The following is a 20,653-nucleotide window of genomic DNA, read 5'->3' on the forward strand; positions in this document are numbered from 1 at the left end:
GATGGTCAGATATTAGTACAGGTGCCTAGAAAGGTTTCACAGAATAAGAGAATCACAGAATGGTTAAGGTTGGAAGGGACCTCTAGAGATCATCAAGTCCAACCTTCCTACTCAAGCAAGGACACCCAGAGCATGTGACACAGGGTGGCATCCAAGAAGGTTTTGAAGACTTCCAGAGAAGGAGACTCCACAACCTCCCTGAGCAGCCTGTGCCAGGGCTCTGTCATCCTCAGAGTAAAGAAGTTCTTCCTCACATGGAGAGGGAACTGCCTGTGTTTCGACTTACACCCATTGCCACCACTGAAAAGAGCTTAGACTCTTCCTCTCTACATTCTCCCTTCATATACTTATATGTATCAATAAGATCCCCTCTCAGCTTTCTCTTCTCCAAGCTAAACAGGCCCAACTCACTCAGTCTCTCCTCATATGAGAGATGTTCCAGTCCCCTAATCATCTTTGTTGCTCTCCGCTGGATCCTCTCTAGAAGCTCCAAATCCCTCTTATACTGGGGAGCCCAGAACTGCACCCAATACTCCAGGTGCGGCCTCACCAGAGCTGAGGAGAGGAGCAGGTTTCCCTCCTTGACCTGCTGGCAACACTCCTCCTGATGCAGCCAGGATCCCATTGGCCTTCTTGGCCACGAGGGCACACTGCTCACTCATGGTTAACTTGGTGTCAACCAGGACTCCCAGATCCCTCTCTGCAGAGCTGCTCTCCAGCAGGTTGACCCCTAATCTGTACTGGTGCGTGGGGTTATTCCTCCCCGGGTGCAGGATCCTGCGCCTGTCCTTGTTGAATCTCATGAGGTTCCTCTCTGCCCAACTCTCCACTCTGTCCCAGTCCCTCTGGATGGCAGCACAGCCCTCCGGAGTGTCGGCCACTCCACTCAGCTTGGTATCATCTGCAAACTTGCTCAGGGTGCACTCAGTGCCTTCATTCAAGCCACTGGTGAACAAGTTGAACAGCACTGGGACACCGGTTCTGTTGCAGTTCATGTTGTTTAGATGAACCTCACGGACACCACTGGCTACAGGCCTCCAACTGGACTCGGCCCCACTTATAACCACCCTCTGAGCTCTGCCATCAGCCAGTTCTCAATTCACCTCATTGTCCACAGTTCTGGAGCTTTCGTATGAGGATGTTATGGGAGATGTTGTTAAAAGCCTTGCTGAAGTCAAGGTAGACAACATTCACGGCTCTCCCCTTGTCCAGCCAGCCAGTCATCCTATCATAGAAAGCTATTAGGTTYGTCAGACATRACTTCCCCCTGGTGAATCCATGCTGACTACTCCTGATCACTTCCTTCTCCTTCATATGCCTAGAGATGCTCTCTAGGATGAGCTGCTCCATCACCTTTCCAGGGATGGAGGTGAGGCTGACCAGACTATAGTGTCCCATCTCCTCCCTCTTGCCCTTTTTGAAGACTGGAGTGACATTGGTTTCTTCCAGTCCTCGGGTACCTCCCCTGCTCTCCAGGACCTCTCAAAGATGATGGAGAGTGGCTCAGCAATAGCCTCTGCCAATTCCYTCAGCACTCTTGGGTGCATCCCATCTGGGCCCATAGATTTTTGAATGGCCAGTTTGCCTAAGTGATCCCTAACCCAATCCTCCTCGACCACTGGAAGGTCTTCCTCTTGCCCATTTATCTCTCTTTTACCTAGGCTCTGTAGTTCTTGGGGACTAGCCTTAGCACTCACAGAAGTATTGTCTCTGGCTGGAAACATTTCAGAGATATTTATTGTATTCTGAAAACTTCATTTTATTTCTAACTTATTTACAGTTAAACATTTAGAATCGTAAAATATGAAGTATAAAATATTTAACAAAATAGTTGCAGTTCATGTTGTTCAGATGCACCATAAATATATGATGAAACAGTAAACAGCACAGGAATTTCCTGATTGTCCTCTCTCTCGTTTAACAAGGAAAGGAGATTTGTACACCCGCCCTATACATTCTGATCTTCCCTCCATGCCATCAACCTTTCATTACAGAAAAAACATTGCCACTGTTTTTAATGTCCTCACTCTGTCTCCCATAGTTACCATTACTGTCTGAAATGCAACGCTGTAACATTCAATACATCAGATGCTCTCTGAAGTTCTGAAGTTGGTGTTTTCAATACCTTTTTTTTTTTTTTTTTTTTTTTTTTTTTTTTTTTTTTTTTTTTTTAATAGAGAACTTCCTAGAAAAGAAGAATCAGGTAATTCAGGCAATATGAACAAAAGAGTCATTTATTATATATATATTCTCTAGTAAGTTATAATAGTCTCTTGGATTTTAAATGTCTTTTTACTATTTTCAATGCTTAAAAATTATAATTTTAAAACATTAAATACTGTGTTATATACATTATGATTTAATTTCCTATTTCTAAACATGGAGCATTCTCCAAGTGAAAACTTGGATGAAACTGAAAACAACTCCTTTGACATAACAGGCTTTAAAAGTTCACTTCATACAACCATAGATTTGACTATATGAAAAATAGCCAAACATTAATTWGTTCCTTTACGATGTTTTGTTTGTTTCTCTGCTGTTGGGGAAAGGGTTTTTTGGCTTTTTTTTTGTATAAACAGAAGGACAGATCTGGTCGGTACTTTTCTCAGTGTTCAGAACTATAACTTTTTTTTTAATCTCATACCTATTTTATATAAAATAACAAAATATACAGAGAGAGCTGAGTTTGTTACATTAGTTCATACACATACAGTAAATAAAAGTTTTATGTATGGCTTTGCAAAGGTAGATTATGAAGTGACTTTTGTATTTTACTTGTTTAAAAGCATTTTAAGAGAACGTGTTAGTGTGCTTACAATAGCGGCCATGGTAGTCGAATGTCGAGCCAAGAGTTTAATGCTAGGATCACTGGAGGTCTTGCCTGACACTGCCTCTGCAGCTTTCAGAAGACAAATGTAGTTTATTACAACCTCGTCTATCTTAGCTATAATTTCCTGCTGCTGTGTTTCAGAGTTCATAACTTTAACTAAACGCATGCAGGCTTCTGTTAAGCAACAGAGTACTTGAAAGCTGGAAGTCATAGCTAAAAGCATTTCCTCAGGGCTTTTATCAGCCATGGCCATTTTCCTGCAGGCACTTCCCAACTGTCTCGATTCCATAGATAACAGTTGTTTGTACTGAGAAAGTTTAAGGTCATATGTTTCTGGATGTAAATCTTCTCTCTTGCCCATACTTGCTCGGACCAGTGAGAGTAGCTCATTGGCATCCTTTTGTGCTGCAATAAATCCGTCGGGCATTGCATATGTCTTCTCTTTCATCACATTTATTCTTGTGATCCGTGCATCAAATGCCACATCGTTGAGATTCACATCAATTTGGCCACCTTGGACGTCAGCACTGCTCGTCTCATGTGCATTAACTGCATCATCTTGCAGGGGCTCAGCAGTTCGGGGGGACTCAGAGGCTTCCTGATCGTTTTCAGTGGAACAAGACTGCCCAGCTGGTTCTGCGAGCTCACACGGGACCTGCGGTTCGACGAGACACGAGAGCTGATTGCTGTCTCCGTCATCTTCATCATCATTGTCATCATTTCCTCTGCTTAGGAAACAGTAGCTGAAGGGGCCACGACACTTCCAGGTGCTGGTATCCAGCCTCCGCAATGGCAACGTCCGATACTGCTTGGAGTCCTTCTGACTGGCGCTTGTGCCTGAACACCTCTTACCRTCCTTCCTATCAGTGCTGACGTACACACAGCTCTGGGAATAACTTTTTGACAGCTTTTTGCCCAGGGGAAGTTCCACCCTTCTCTCTGATTTGGATTCCTCTCTGCGGGTGGTGTCGAGACTTTTGAAGCTGACTGCAGCTGCTTTCTTTTCAAACAGCATCTCGATGCCTGCAGATCCTCCAACGCTGCTGCTGCTGCGCCTCAACACTTTCCTGCTGTGCGGCATCCTGAGGCTTCCTCCTATCATGTCATATGGCCGTAAACTAACTGTTGCCCCACAAGCCTGATTTACTTTGGGAATGWCACAAGAGTCTTGACTTTGACTTGGCACCTTTGATTCTGATAGCATGGATGATAGCATGATGGAGTCAGCTAGAGGCTGTCTAGGAAAAGCTGTAGGAATGCCTCCTTGTCTTCCCTTTTCAGGCTCTGTGAAAGCTACACTAGGGGTAGTAGAAGAGCAGACAGAATAATTAAGCATCACCCTGATAATATTCAGAGACTGAACTTTTAAATATCTTTAATGGCCAGGCCAAATGGATTCACAGTATTTTCCAACGGTCTCCACTCCRCAAAATGTTTCACAACAAAAACCAGTGCTACCTCCTTGTGGGTTTTTTTTTGCATTTCACTAAGATGCCTTTTAAAATCCATCACCAAATTACAACTTATGAATAGTTAACAGTTCCTTCTCTTTCAACACATTAATTTAAAAAGAAAGGAAGTAGAAAAACAACTACTAAACTTCCTAAATATCTCCCATTGTACGTATCAGAGGTTTCCTACTATATAGTTAGAGGAGTATTTTCAGATTAAAAATTCCTGCGTAGCTATTCCGGAGAACATACAGAAAACTACACTTGGTATCTTTGGTCCTGGCTATGTGTTTCTTTGGCAGAGAAAGCACATTTCTCATTCTTGCTCCTACTCCATTTCACTTTTTGATTTTCACATATTCATGCACTACTGGTACATGCAGGTTGCTACCCAGGAAAAAGGGAAATGGTAAAAATCCAATGGAAAATATTCCCAATGCCACCTCTGAAAAAAAAAAAATGCACATCTTTTATAATGTTAAGTTCATAAAATCTCTTAAAGCTGAAATTTAAAATGTGGCAATGGTTCTGGATGTAAATTATTATTTACGGAAACATCTACAATCAGATGTCRAAGTAAACATATGGTTAACAAGATAATGACATATTTTTATCTTTACAGTTAGTAATTTTTATTGACATTGGTATGTTTTGGCAGCTACTAAAAAAACCATAATATCACAATTAATGAATCACAGTTTTTTCTCATCCAAATTGATATACTTTGTGAATTCATCTTATAATCTGACCCAGGAACTCAAACAAAATATACGAGATGAATTTTGGAGCAGCTTCCAAAGAACGCTTTCTCATATAGACCTCTCCATCAATGTCTCCCATATAGTAAATCTAAAATGTAGGGAAGATATGTTTAAGACTCATTTTTCAGTTATAATGAGAGATTTAAAAGAATTTAACCATTGTAAGCAGCCCATGAAAACAACTCAATGACTTATAACTAAAATGAATAAATACACTGAAAACCTAATTTGACTGCCTGCTATAGTTTCTTGCTATATTTTCAGGTAAATAAAGACAATGTAAATATGATACTCAGTTCTCAATCTTAACATGTAGCTCTAAAAKCAAACAGAACAAATCCTTTATTACTGCTGTACCTGTAGTTTCTTTTATCTTGGGGATCCGATGGCATCCTTCTCTCAAAGTGCCAAAGAGCGGTTCAGCATTAATTGCTGAATGCACGACAGGCACTGTCATTCTGTGACACACGGCTTCGGGCTGCTGATGCAGGTCCTTGTATGTTGTTCCATGGTTTGGAAGAATGGCAGCTCTTTCATCTGTTGGGATATAGGCAATGCCCTTCACCGATGGGTCAGAGATAATGTGCTTAACCTCAGAGGTACAAAGAGGGGATTCAACTGGGGTAGCACACGTGCTACTGCCTGTGCTGCATCCCGCATCCACTGAAGAGCACTGAGAGCTCTGCAGTGAGAAATGGCCTTCACTTTGCAAAGACGACATGCGTTTAGCCAAGTGATATTCACAAAGTCTAGCTACGCTCTGCTCTGCTTCTGGAAGCTTTGAAGGATGGTCATCTGCAGATAAATCAGTATCTTCTGTGTCATTTAGGTCTTTGGCTGAAGACACAGGAGTCATATCTGACATAAAGGTTTCACCTTGGCTAAGCCTTGAGTTATCATCCTGATCCACCTCAGGGTCCACTACATCCTTACAGTCAGTTTCTGTTTTACCAAGGACAGGAACTCTGGGAAAAGTCTTCCCGTTCACTGTTTCTGGGCTTGGCTTCTCTGCTGCCCCATCATCAGCAGCAGCGTACCATCTTTGGCGAAAGGTAGTTCTCTCCACATTGAAAGTGCTTATGCGTTGAGTGTCTCTTGCTGAAAGAGTTCCAAATTTAGCTTTTAGGTCTTCATCAGTCTCTGCTTTTTTAGTTCCCTGTTGCTTTTTCACAGTAGCATTGCCATCAGAGGGTGCTTTTACTTCACTGTCAGTCATCTTACTTTTCCTTTTACTAGTGCAAGAATATACCAAGGATCCCATGTGCAATTTGCTAAAATAATCAGTGACGGATTTTGTTTCCATGGTCTCTGGTTCCATTTCCATATTATCTGAATGAAGAATCTGCTTTGAAGGCACAACTTTTGACTGTAGTTCTGCAGCCTGACGACCAGCCAAAGGCTGTGAGGACTTCATGCCTGGGCCTCCGGCCTGAGTCTTAGCGATGGGAAATTCAGTTTGCTCTTCCACAAGGGGTTGGTACCCTTCACTTGTGGACAAAAACATACGTGCAGTGTTTTCTGATTGTTTCTGTGCTGCAGCTAGTTCAGAACTTTCAGTCATTTCAGAGGAATTTGTTTCATTGCCAGAATCTGAAGATGACTCAGGGCTATAGGCTCGCAAGATAGCTACACCTGCAAGCCACAAAAAATAACAGTCAATTAATGACAGCAGCTGAAGCACCTAGATAAGTGACAAGCAAATGGGATGTGTTAGATACAAAAATATGTTCTCTAAGAATACTCTGGTTTTATTGCACAGTTCCCGGGACAGATAACTTTATAACATAATGACAGTTCCACTACATATTATGGAATATGATGTATGTGAAATGATGGCAAAAAAAAAAAACAAAAACAAAAAACAAAAACAAAAATGGAATATCAGAAAATGGAATATCTCCAAAGCTAAATGGATGAAATGGTATGATTTCAATGAATAAATGTAACTATGGTGAAAGAACCTGAATTGTCATTCGTCTGCTGTTCCTCTGAAGCTGCCAAAGCTTCTAGTGCTTGAAGTGTAGAGACTACAGCATCGTCTAGCCCCTTTTCACACTTCCCCTCTGTATTAGTAGGGACAGCATCAATAAGTGACACTGGAATATCATCATTGCCTAGGTTACTAGATTGCTCCTTGTCTTCTCTAGGCTGAGTTGCTTGATTCTGAGAGTCTTCCTCGTCTGAACTGTCCCTGAAGCCAGGTGGAGGAGCAGCAATGGCCATGTTTAAGGTATGCAATAAGAAATCATCTTCATTATCATCACCTTCTGGTGGTGGAAGTGAAGTCAAATCAATAATGTCATCACTAGACCCAGAAAGGCTGAGAAGAGCTGGCCTATTGATTTCTCCTACCATAATGTCTTCTTCACAGCTTACTTCATCTTCATCTTCAGCATCATCTGTGTTTTCTGCATAACAAATATCATGCAACAAAGGTTCTTCTATCCCTTCTGCAGCTCCAAATATTTTGCTTTCATTTATAGTTGCATAAACAGCGTTTGCAGCAAACTGAATGCTTTCAGCATCTGGTGACAATTCCAGACCTTTAATGTCATTGGCATTACTAATATAAATGGCTCTTTGTTTTTCTAGTACTTCTGGACTTTCATCCAAAAGCCTTTCATAGCCAAGAGTTTGGGGACTGATACCATCCAAGTTATGATCTCCAAATATAAAGGAAACCTTTGCTCCCCTGGGGGAATCCTGTGCTTTCTTGCTAGATTCCAATCCTGACAGTGACAGCAGTGAAGGCTGATTAAAACTTCTATTTTCTTCTGGCTCCGTGGAGTCACTTTGCTTGGCCAAATGCTGATCAAATCCACCTGAATTATAGGCATTTTCTATGTACAGATGTCTGTGTTCTTTTTGACACAAGAGACTTTCAGAAACATCTATAGTCTTCTGTTTTGGATCACCATAAGATATTTGAGTCTCTTGATCTCCAGCCAGGAACGTGGTAGTTTTTGGTACACAGTTCCACTCAGGAGCATGGAGATTAAACTTCCCTCTATTTTCAAGTCCTGCAGTGTGGTGAAATAAAAGTAACACTGTGAATTAACAGAAAAAGTGCATGCAATTTTTTAAAGCAGTAACTTGTTAATAATGAACAGTAAATATTTTAAATAAAACAGCTGGGCCACCAAACACTTCAAAAACACTTTCAAAATCACCTCTACTTGAAGTTAAATACCTGTTGGTCTAATGACCTCAGGTTTAACTAGTACTGCAATACAAAGCTAAACTACAGCTAGGTAGAAATGATATTCCAGGAACAGAATATCATTTCTAATAAAACCAAACCAAATCAGATGCTCAAAAGTCAGTTCCCCCAACACCATATGTATTCTTCCATAAAGTAATAACATGCATAGATAAATAAATCAGTATTTATTTCTTGCACTGTTATGAAAAAACATCAAGACCTGTTTTACTGGCCAACTGAGATGCTATCAAAAGCTGAATATTAGAACATAATAAAGCTGAAATGGTATACTGTAATGCTGGGTCTGAGACAGTGATCAAATCCTACTTGGCATTGCCTTGTATTTGTATGGGGTTCCACTGGCTTCAGCTGGTTGCTGTCTGTGGCAGAGCATATTTCTGCTTTATACAGGTGACCATCATTAACATCCTGTCCAATAAATACCTGTTTCTCGGCTCCCTGTATTTTTCTTGTTGGCCATGTTAAATATTGAGCGCCTTGAGTCAACCAGCAGTCTATAGTATCCAGCTGCTAGGCAAGCAAGATTCATTGCATCTGATGACTCCATCAGTAGAGTAATTGGCTAAGAAGAAGAAAATTGAGTCTTGGTTAAGGCTGTTCTTTCTCAATCATGTCACCTGCCACACTAAAAAACATGCAAGTGAACTTACTTTCCTCACTTCCAATACGAAAAAATATCAAAGATTCAGAAAAGATTGAAGTTGTAGTAAGGTAGATGTCCAGATGGACATTTTAAGAGCTAATCTTACTCTAGTTTTGAATGAAGCTAACCATTTTTAGGCTATTGCTACATCTTTTTCTTGCATAGGTGTATTTCTTGCACTGTTCGTTTTTCTTCTCAAAATGCCAGGGCTAAGAACCTGGTACATCAGAGGCTGAGTACTGCAGCAGTATGGGAATTGCTGCTGCTCGCCAAAAAAATCAGGTGTCATAAGCACATAGAAAGAAATAAAACAGGGAAAGAAATCAGAGAGATGGGGAAAGTGAAGTCTGAAATGGTACCACAGTGAGATTTAAGTTATCATTACATGCAGCAGCAGTGAATATTCAAAATGAGAAGAGTGCTTGTGGCCTGGCGCTATTAGAAAGTCACGTGGTGAAGAAACAAGAAGTCACACAAATAAAGACAAAGAGAAAAGAGACAAAAAGAGTTTCCAAAGGGAGATCATCAAACTCAGTGGGAATAGGGAAGGTCTGTAAAAAATAGACACTGGCCTGGGTTAAAAAAACATAGTTAAACCTACACAAAAAAAAAAGAGCTTTGAAAGATTATGTCTGCCAGGTTTGACAACATCAAATGTGAGGATCCATGTGAGATGTACATTCTTTAACTTCCTTTTCTTTTGCCACAATGTATAAATCTCTTTGCCTAAACATTTTGTTCATATCCCTGCAGTTTCTAACATCAAAAGCTGCTCTTCTCAAATACACCTTAAGATAGCCTCGAGAATTCCTTAATAACTAATAAAAATCACAAAGTCCTTACCAGGATACATAGAATTACATAACCGACAACCTCATATGGCCATGTGGACATCTGCTGTGAGTTATCCCAACATAAGGACCATTGTCATAAGTCAGATGTAGGGTACCTGCAAAATTTCTTCCAGAGGGAGTTTCATACGGAGCAGGGATAACTCTATCTTATTCAGCTTCCCGCTAGTGAAAATACAACTGATGTTGATAGTGACTATGGTCAAAGAATAATTTAAGATTGGAGTTTACCAGCAAACCCACAATAGTTTCCATTGCCTATGCTGCAGAATCTTAGGCAAAATACTCTGGAAGTTTTAAAAGCAGTTTTCAAAAACATGGGAAAATTGTATGCATTATTCTTTCTTTAAAGTACTTCATGCCATCACAGTTTGATGCTCTGTTTAATGCATGCTTCTTTCAAACCATTTAAATATAGATATGCAAATTAATATAAATTATTAAAAGTGTAAGGTGCAAAGCAAACTTTGTTCTTTTAGGTAACTACTAAAAACTAACATTTGAAATGCTATGTTGGTGACTATTTGCCACATTTTTTTCCACAGAGAACAGTGTCATTATCCACTTTTTCCACTCTAGAGAGAATTTCCACTCTAGAGGATTGAATTACATCCACATCCTCCTAGCCTTGTGATTTTAATGTTAGGCCAGTTTCTCTGGGCATAAGGTTGCATATGTTGAAAAGCAAGGAGACAGCAATATATGTGGTCTGAAGTAAGACAGCAATAATATTATCAAATAAGATAGTAATATAAAACAGTGTGGCACACAATATTGCCTTCAACATATAAGCAGATGGAAAGTATTTTATTTCTATATCACTTTTTCAATCAGTAAAAAGAAGATAAAATTCAGTTTTCTCTCGAGGACTATGAGCTGAGCACAGTAACAGGTCAACAGCTGCCTGAGATCCTTCAATGTTATTGTTAAGGGGGGTGGTAGAGATGCAGTGTTCATCAGCTTGTAATTTTCTCTTAAATTGCTATCTAGATTAATTTACAGAGATGTTTTTCATTAACTTAAATACAGGCAAACAATCCTATATCAATAAAGTTAAAACCTTGCAAGCAAAAGCTTAGTAAATATTCCTTATGTTTCACATGTATTTGGATAAACAAACAGAATAGTTAGGCTCTATTTATTTTAGTAAGCCAAAGTATAATGGGACATCTTCCTTCAATCTCTAATTACTAGAATTAATTCTCTAGATACTGTATGAAACCATTCACTTAAGGTGATAGGACCCAATAGGAGGCACACCAAGAGAAAAACAGGACTGTACAGTAAACTTCACTCACAGCCATAAGATACCACAGAGGCAAAGAGGTAGGATTCAAGAGAAATTAAGTCTTATAGGCAGAAGGAGAACATCCATAACTACATTATGCAGAGTATAGAACCTAAATGGAGTTATAGGAACTAATTAAAAAAAAAGGCCTGTAGAATGTTATCTCTTTGGTAAGCACTATGTGGTTACTTGTAGTGTACTCACTACACACCTGTAGCTGGCAACTCTGTAACAGTAATATTATATTCTAACATATAGCTGAAAAAGTTTAGAAGAAGGTCAGTCTTATCATCACCTCTTACCACCATGGACATCAATGGAACACAAGAGCAAAGCTGTTGCCCTAAGTCAGCCAACAGGAAAATCAGAAACAAAATATAATTTGCACAGCACCAATCTAATATACCATAAGCCTCTCAAATACCTAAGGAATACTCTTCATGTACTCTGATGAAAAAAGGACTGAAAATTAAACTCTAGAATATCAGTAGTATGGAAATCTTTGGGATAGTTAGTCCCAAACACTCAAATACCCAAATATTCAAATAAAAACGACAAAAATGTCACTTTGTCATTGTCATTACATGAGTATAAATCAAAGTAAACTTACTTTTACATCTAAGACATGCAGCTCAACTCTAACATTGCTCTCGTCTTCTGTAAACATCTCAATCCTGTTCACGTGGCTGAAGTCTGCTAAGAGAGCCACCAGGTTTGTTTTGGTGTTTATCACATGGCTGATTCCATATCGTGGCCCTACTAACAAAGTCACTTCTGAACGCTTTTCTCCCTGCTTTACATAAAAAAGAAAAAACAACAGTAAAAGCATGATGGGCACAGCACAGGAAAAACAACAGCCACTGCTTTCATTTTCATGAGATTTCATTTGCATCATATTTCTACATTAAAGATTATTATAAGTTTTCTATGAAGATCAAATATAAAAAAAAAACATACATAATTAAATACAGGAAGTAAAGGAATCTGCTCTTGGATGTCGGCTGCACTGCAGTTTTTTAATGGATGAATGGATGGACTTATATTTCTGCTTTTGTTAAAAGAAAATCTTTGTTATCCAGTTTCCCAGACTAAAAATTTTAATATTTTATAGTTAATTGGATGGCAGTATTTGTGGAATAGATGCTACTTAACTCTACAATCTCAGACAAAATACAAATTGTTACCAGGAATCTTATTTTAAAGATGAAAAAGTTCACTTTAGCAATTATTTTTTTTCAGTGTATGGGTAAAACTTAAGCTTCTAAAGAAAAAATTTCATGGTACAGCTTTTGCAGAAAGGCATTTAGAAGAAATAATCAAGAGAACAGAGAAGATATTTCAAGAGAAAGATTACCACTAATGTTGCCTTGAAAACACGTCCTCCATATAACCGTAGATCACTGAGGAACTTGAGATAATGCACCTTGGCTTGCAGAGCGGAGAGCTGAGGCGAGAGAAGTCRGGGTAAGATGTAGTGGAGAAAACTGACACACTACCAAATTCATGAGGAAAATGTATTTATGTTGGGTTAAATGAATGGACTGAGACTAGAGCTCTTCAGAGTCTGAAACTAAATCATTAGATGACCGACGCCCAGATGTGGAGAAACAATTTCATTCTTAAAATTAAAATCATATTTACTTAGTTAAAATGCACTCAGGACCTCAGTACTGGCTTTCGCAAGGCATTGCAAGAACATCATAACTGCTCCAATGAACGGAAAATACCAAACTACTCAAATTAAACATCTGTTCATTGAGGGGTTTAAAGAGTAGACGGCAGCTTTCCATTCATAATTATCACCATTGCCTTAACATTTTATGAACCAATGCAGAGAAACAGAATTTGCATTTGTCAACTATGCATATTTCATCTTGCTAGGTACTTGTGGCATATGGCATATTATTCCACCTCATTACTATACTTTTAATTTCCCTAAATAAAGCTCTTCCACTATACTTAAAAGGGAATAAATCTGAAAGCCAAATACAGTATATGAATACCTATGATCATATCAYACAACGCATGCCATAATTTATCTCTTCTTCTTCTAGTTTTAAATTACCTGCTTAAAAAGCAAGAGCTGCAAAATATTTTGTCAGACCGAATGGAAATAAAGAAACAGTTCATTTCAGCCAAACAATCTGGATGCAGATCTTTTACCATCCTGATCTAAACTTTTAAATGCTGACTTTAAACATGTAATAAATCAGGTTCATCTCATTTGTTATTCTCTCTCCAGCCCCTAGATTTCTAGTCTAAGAATTTATTTGATCTTGAACAGCATTTTAGGAGCCCTGAAATTTAGGTTCTTCTAGACTCCATGGAAGAAATGAAACCAAAGGAAAGAGTCTACAGAGAATGCCTTKCCTAGCCCTTTGTAGGTGCAGAAATACATAGGGCTTGTAAAAAAAGGGAGAATCCTAAGAATGACAGGCTTCTACTTCACGTGGAGGAAAGTAAACCTCTAAAAAGAAATTGGTTCCCAGACTAATATCTGCAAGTGGACTAGAAGGTAATGATGAGACTACATGCTTTCTGATTTCAAAAGCTCAAACCATAAAGAAGCAAACAAAAATAAACAGTGAGCTACAGGAAGGGACTGTTGCAATATTTATGCTATCCAAGAATCAATATTGTACCCCACTGGCATCCTTAGAGAGTCCTGTTTCCAAAGTTTCCAAAGTAAGATCAAACTTATACTGCCAGTATAAAAAATAAGTAATTGACTTTATTTAGCTTTAGCTGTAGCAGTACAGGAGAAGAGCATCCTTTGGTCAGAAAGGTGTCCTTCCTTCCCTAAGCACTCAGATGTATACTCCCAGGTGGTGGTGATGAGAAACTCACCAACTCCAAGCAAGTCTTCTGCTCATCATAGTGATCCCTAGATTTGGCACTACATATTTTGGGGGTTTGCCACTCAGAAAGAAAGTGGCATGGAGCAGGATTCCGCTCATTTAATGTCTCAACTAGTCATTTTATGTTCCTTTTATAGCCAAGGGAGAGAAACAGGCATTTCTAGGACACAAGTCATCTGACCTATTTTTGGTGCCTAATGTGGGAYGGGATGAATCGCTCCCTCGAAGTGCCTGTTTCTCTCCACTGACTGCAAAGAGAGTCTAGGTGGCTTGCATAAAGCAAGCCAATATTGTGTGTAAAACCAGCCTCTGCTGTATGCCTATAACGAAGGCATTTCTCTGAGATGCTGTCTTCTAYGTTTTCCTCCAGCTGAAGTGAAAGCTCAGTGCTAAGAAAAGCATTTTACAACAAGGAAGATTAATTACAGTAATAAACACCATCCATTCACTTAGACATTGGCGAGCAAAAGGCATCTATCTAAAATGTAACTGAAAACAATCCTAAAAAAAAAGCATTCTTGTTAAACCCATAGATTAATGTGGCTCAGATCAGAGCATCAGAGAGAGAATAATTTCCTAACAAGTTTTCTATTAACAGGAAGCACTAAATGAATTAAAAATATATAATTTTTATCATATGTGGAGTGTTAATAACTAGTTTTCTATCATTCTCTAGATAAGATGGTTTAGCTGGGATATAATTATTACAATTGTTCTTGGCTATATYATAATGAGTACCAAAAGTTAAGTTGTCTAAAAATATAATGGCTAGGTGTTTTTCCAAAGGACTAATTTTAAGTGTTTCCCATGCATACCACTCTCTCTGGTCTTTAAAATGTATCTTCCATTAGGATGCAAATGTAATACCTTTTTACCCGGAGGAACTAGGTTTTGATTTGCTTTGACAAGGTGTGAAAGTGCTTTCTTTATGTTCTTTTCTTTCATGCTTTGCAGAACAGCAGATGGAAGAAAAGTCTCTAATCCCCATTCTTTTCTGCAATAAAAAGCATATATTTAATTTTACCTTCCTGTGATAATTATTTATCTAAAGATTATGGTCGTTGTGATGCCAAGTAAATGAACTCCTGAAAGCACAGAGAGGATTGATAGAAGTCCAGGGTTTTGCAATAATGCAATATTTTCCATACTCAAACTACACCTTAGTTATGAAAAAGATGCTTTAAAATGTGAATATATTATCTCCTCTCCCAACCCTATCACTCAGAAAAGAAGTTTAAAGATTTTCTGTTTAAAATATAGGCTTTATTGTTAAGTACCACTTAATCGTTACATACACAAGTACCACTATAAAATTAATATTACAGCAGATCTAACAACCCAAGCCCAGACTTCATTTGGTTTTCTAGTTTCTTAGAGCAAGCCAAACATGGTCTTTGTCACTTGCATTTCATTTTGCTCCTCAAAGACAACCAGTCCCATCCTTTTAACCCCAAYTGGTTCTGCTTTAAGCATCACTTTTCACAGAAGACTGATTCTTCACTAATGAGTAATTATTTCTGCTGATTCATTAGTAGGAAACAACGTAACATGATCCCCATGAAGGTGGATGAACTACTAAACTGAGTATTTCAAGTTCTTATTTCCATTCTGCAATCAAATTAAGTGCTACGTAACAATGAAAAGTTATTTTTCTAATCCAAGCAGATATACACACAATTTAACTTTGGAAACTTTATTTTCCTTTATAATTACAAATATTTGCTCTTTGGGTTTCTCTAGAAAATTATAATGAAAACATAAAACAGATCATTACAGGATATTTCTGTAAGAAAGAAATCTTCTTCAATAGACAGAATCTAAGACTGTGCAGTCTTCTAAACCAAGAAATTTTTAACCTGAGTCACTTCCCATGACAATGAAGGAACCTAAACTTGGTGCATACATGTAGACATATTAAAGAATTGATCTTAGAGTATCTATAAGTTTTATTAATGCTTCACTTACAAAGAGAATACTTTATTCTCAACTTACTCTATATATTTGAGAGAGATTTTCTGAGTTTGCTTGGTGGTCACAGTTGCGATATACATTTGTAATGCAGCCAAACGCAGGGCAATGTCGTATTTCAGTTCTGGTCCAAATCTTTCCTGAACCACATCGTTACAGCTCTGTAAAAGAACCAGTAGAGGGAGCATCAAGTTCAAAAATCTTGCACTAAAAATACATTCTAATYCATTTTTTAAAAGAAACACAAAGTTTAGCCCCAAACCCTAAACAACAGGACCATGTTGAAGGTAAGACTGAAGCTCTCAAGAGATGTCAGATGTTCACAACAGGTGGATCTGTTTGAGGAACGCAAGAACCTCTGCTTGAGGACAGAAGGCAGGAACATTTTGATCTAAGCTCTCTCTCTTCATCCTTCCTGAGGAGAACAGCAATCCTCTTTCAGAGTGACTGTTGGGAGGGTGCTAGGGTATCTGGTTGGTATCCTAGGGTATCCTGTATTCTGATACAGGATTTTGCCTACTCAAACATCCACTAAAAGGAGAAATACATTGCTTAAACGCCAGCATTCTTATCCTGGAATGCCCATACTGGAAGTTCCTTCTCAGAAATCATTTCTGCCTGATATAGTACCAGAAGTAAGTTTTAGTAATAATTCTAGCTTTACTCTCTTTGAAAGCCAGATATATTTTGAGAAGATGCCAAGCATTACTACGGAATAAAGGGGAGTTCCTCATAGTAAAGGTCTGCACATTCCCCAAATTTTATATATCTGAAACAGAAACTTGGACTTACCACAGCCATGTTTTCCTATGTAAAGACATAAACCTACTCAATACAACATYAGTCTTCATATTTCCAGTGGCTGCACTTTCACTCACCTGTACATACAGATATTCAAAAGCAACTGGATCTCTTCTTAAAAGATCAATGGGATCCTTTGGGACAAAGCTAATCCTGAAAAGACATCTCATCTTATGGGAGCTTGGCCTCTGTGTCACCTAGGATTGAACAACAACCACATGAGAGCTTGGCCACACTGCCACGCAATCACAGTTTTAAACTTTCTGACCCTGCTCTAGACACACTGATAGCAAGGAAAACAATTCTGTCCAACAGATCTCTGCAATGAGTGTTTTATTATTACACATAAACATATATAAAATTGACCTTGTGAAAGGAATTTAAGACATATACAGACATGATTGCCCAACACAACTCATTCTTCAAGCAATGAAATGTGCTTACTCAAAATCAGAGCAAAAAGACAGATGACACAGACCTTACTGAAAATGATCCAACAAATGARGTATACTTCAGCAGGATCAAGGGTTTTGGGGAAAGGTCACATTTTATTTCTCAGACTGACAAGGCAGGTGAAGTACAGGTACTCTCCCTTTCTCTTGATTGTATTAATCGTAAATGCAATATGTGAGAAATTTTATCTTTTCAGTTTTCCTGGGTTATTCTGGATTAAGGTATTTGCCCTTAAACTTATGACACATACAAGTCTCTCCCTTCTTTGCTTGTTGGTCTGCAAAAAACTTTGTTAGAAATGTAATACAATAATCTGGGTATATTCACAGGGGACTGTCACAAAGCTAATGAATAATTGGATGAAAGGGCAGCAATCCAATAACACAATAACACTAYTGTAAGTCATGGTCAGCAGCAACATTATAATAGCAAATTAAAGTATTGCTGATCGTACAGGAACTACAAGGAAGAAACTTTCAGAATTAATGTAGTTTACGCAGTTTATTTAATTAGACTAATGTAGTTAGACAGTTAGTGTAGTTTATAATCAATGTCTTTAACTTATAAAACTACACATTTTTAAATCTTTCATGAAGCAACTCACTATTTTCAAAATGTATGCTTATCCCACACTGYCTTTGTCCTCCTTCCTAAGTATCTAAGCATAGTCCGTATGCATCAATAAAAGCTCATGATGGGATTTTCAAAAGCTCTCTGTGTGGCTTATTCTGATCCTTTTGATTTTGGCAGGAATTTTACCAATTACTTCAAAGACAGAAAGCTAGGGCAGAGGAGTATTGAGTACTTCTCAATATTTTACATTTAGTGCATTGCTTTTATCCACAAGAAAAGAATGTTAAGATGACAAAGTCAAATATTCAAAATTTGGAAAATGCTAGAAAGGCTGTTAATTGATAAACTAAGTTCTTTCATACTGTTACACGGGCTTTAAATGATTAAAGGAATTCTAATATTTAAATTTAATTATTATTATTGCTTTGTGTCTCATTTAATAAATCATTTCTCTTGGAAAATTTAGGTGAAGTTCAAATTTACTAACATTCTCCTGTAATATATAAACATTATGGAAAATTACATGCCAAAGAGTTTGGCATAATCACAAGCAGCTAAGGTTAGGGTCCTCTGTTGGGGAGAGTGAAACAACTTAACTCTAGTCAGAAATAGCTTGTCAACAGCCTAATTCTCCTCTCTGATCTAAGGAAGAAAGTCACAACAAACATCTTCTGCATCACAATTCATCATAATGTATCACAGTACAAACCAGTCAAACCTGGCTTCATCAGAAAGAGTATTATTTCCTCTTTCCAGATACACATTTGTACAATCAAATAGGAATCCAAGATCAAAACGTATTTTTTTAAGGAATTTTGACAGACTGTGGTTTAAGAATCATTAAAATGGATTTTTGAATTGTTCAGAATATTTATTAGATGTACCACACAAGAAATGAAAAAGACTTTACTAAATATTTCCTAGCTTTATGTATGACCTTTAATGAACTTTTTAATACTGTTTAGTGGCCCAATGAAATATGATGCGAGCTGATTCCTACAACCACATAGYGTTACGTCTTTCATTCACCAAATTGAATGATGATTCTTGCAATTAACTTTTTTTTTCACATTTCATTAAACGAACCTGAGTTAGAGTCTCCTGTTCATGTAGCAAGAGGAGTTTCGTTCCAGATCCTTCAATCCTCTGCTCCAGCATCAGTGAAAAATGTTCGATGCACTTGATGGAAAGCTTTTCTTGGAGAGTTAAGATGACATCCTAAGTAACAAAGAATTTATAGAATGTCATTAAGTTCATGTAATACTTGGAACCCAGTTCTTCGCTGCCACACACTACACATACACAGCATGTGGTAAAAGGATGGTACTCTTCCCACTAGTTGTGTACAAGTTTGAAAGACTATTATATTCATCCAGGGGAGAGGCAGCACCTTTATATTCAAACACCATTGGGTTGGTATCAAACATTCATGTGAAAAATACATACATGGAATTACTGTGAACAGACAGTCCTTGGTGCAGTTTAACATGCAAATTATACTGTGTGAGGCTTAAATCATACTCCTCAGTCCCTCTGGAAATGGAACCTATTCATCAGCAAGTCAGACAGGGTTGCCTTTCCTCTCTCCACACAWCTATGAGGGAGAGCCGCCAAGCAATAAGGACAGAGCCAGCCTCAGATTAAGATAGGCCAAAAAAAATATCAAATGGATAGCACTTATTTGCTTTTTTAAAAGATTTTTTTWAAAAACATACTTTGATCTTTTACTTATTAACACACTCTCATTTAAAATGCTGACAAAAAGTCAACAMTTATGATACTTATGCCATGCAGCAGCGCTAAATTCAGGGGTCACTRTAACTCTATGTTGCAGTAGATATAGATATATAAGAAGCTGTAACTTAAAAACAGTATCACACTGGTGAAAGATTAAAGCATTTCTATCCATCCAAGAGAATTTTGATATACATAAGGATCCAGATGGATAGGATTTACTAAGGAGATCTTGATGAACATAATACCTGTGTTTTAACATACATTAGGAAGATTAATTGAACAATTACAGTGCATTTATGGAAAATCAACATCAAATTGGTGGAAGAATAAAAGATGTGTTTGGAGGGATGGGAATAACTCTACATGCTGTAAAAAATAAAAGCACTAATGGATTACATGCAATCCCTCTAAATAATGGAGTTAACATTACACTCTAACTAATGAGTAGTTTATTGCTTACGCATAAAATCTACTTTTATTTATATTCCTAAACCATGTTCAAAGACAAGGGGTATAATAGCAACATGAAGAAACATGGTTTTAAAAGCAAGTTTTAAGAGGAAGTAATAAGGTAGTATAAAAGGCATTATTCATTGCTAATTATCTTGGATTTTTAAATACATTGCTAAAATACATAAGCTATCCAAAGAAGACAATTTTTTGCTAACATAGAATGACAGAGTGACAGAACAGTTGGGGTTGGAGAGCAGATGTGGAGATCATCAGGTCCATTACAGCATCTGTTAGAGCAGGTTGCCCAGGGTTGTGTCCACTTCAGTTCTGAGTATTTCCAAAAATGGAGACTCACAAAATCTCCAGGAAACCTGTGTCAGTGACTAGTCCTCTCACAGTGAAATCTGTGTTCCACTACGTTTAGGTAAAATTTCCTGTGTTTCAAAATGTGCCTGTTGTCTCTTGTCCTGTTTGGTGAAAAGTCTGGCCACATCCTCTTCACGCCTTCCCATCAGATATTCATACACATTGAGCCTTGTGACTTTTCTTCTACATATTGAACAATTCCAGCTCTCTTAGGTATTCATCATATGAGAGATGCTCTTCATCATCTTCATGGCCCTGTGCCAAAGGGTAGGGACTTGCTTGCTCCAGTAGGTCCGGAGAGCCCAGACCTGGACACAGCACTCCAAATGTGGCTTCATCAGTGCTAAGGAGAAGGAAACTTCTCAACCCTTCCTCAGGCTGCTCTGACTAATGCAAC

The 20,653-nt window shown here is 38.1% G+C and overlaps 1 protein-coding gene across 1 annotated transcript in view; it reads right to left on the minus strand.

The window, feature by feature from the left end:
- Positions 1-2,343: 2,343 nt before the first annotated feature.
- FRMPD4 (FERM and PDZ domain containing 4) overlaps positions 2,344-20,653 on the minus strand; it is a 68,289-nt gene continuing 49,979 nt past the window's right edge. The window contains exons 6-15 of the mRNA XM_026047210.1: positions 18,787-18,918; positions 16,752-16,871; positions 15,898-16,034; positions 14,773-14,899; positions 12,402-12,491; positions 11,658-11,840; positions 8,689-8,827; positions 7,004-8,062; positions 5,400-6,674; positions 2,344-4,123 (exon numbers count right to left, since the gene is read on the minus strand). Of these exons, the coding sequence (XP_025902995.1) occupies positions 2,772-4,123; positions 5,400-6,674; positions 7,004-8,062; positions 8,689-8,827; positions 11,658-11,840; positions 12,402-12,491; positions 14,773-14,899; positions 15,898-16,034; positions 16,752-16,871; positions 18,787-18,918 (4,614 nt within the window). The 3' untranslated portion in view covers positions 2,344-2,771. The remainder of the gene's footprint in view (positions 4,124-5,399; positions 6,675-7,003; positions 8,063-8,688; positions 8,828-11,657; positions 11,841-12,401; positions 12,492-14,772; positions 14,900-15,897; positions 16,035-16,751; positions 16,872-18,786; positions 18,919-20,653) is intronic.

This window comes from Nothoprocta perdicaria, unplaced genomic scaffold, assembly GCF_003342845.1.
Source record: "Nothoprocta perdicaria isolate Ctin4 unplaced genomic scaffold, notPer1 scaffold_109, whole genome shotgun sequence".
In the NCBI taxonomy this organism is placed as follows: Eukaryota; Metazoa; Chordata; class Aves; order Tinamiformes; family Tinamidae; genus Nothoprocta; species Nothoprocta perdicaria.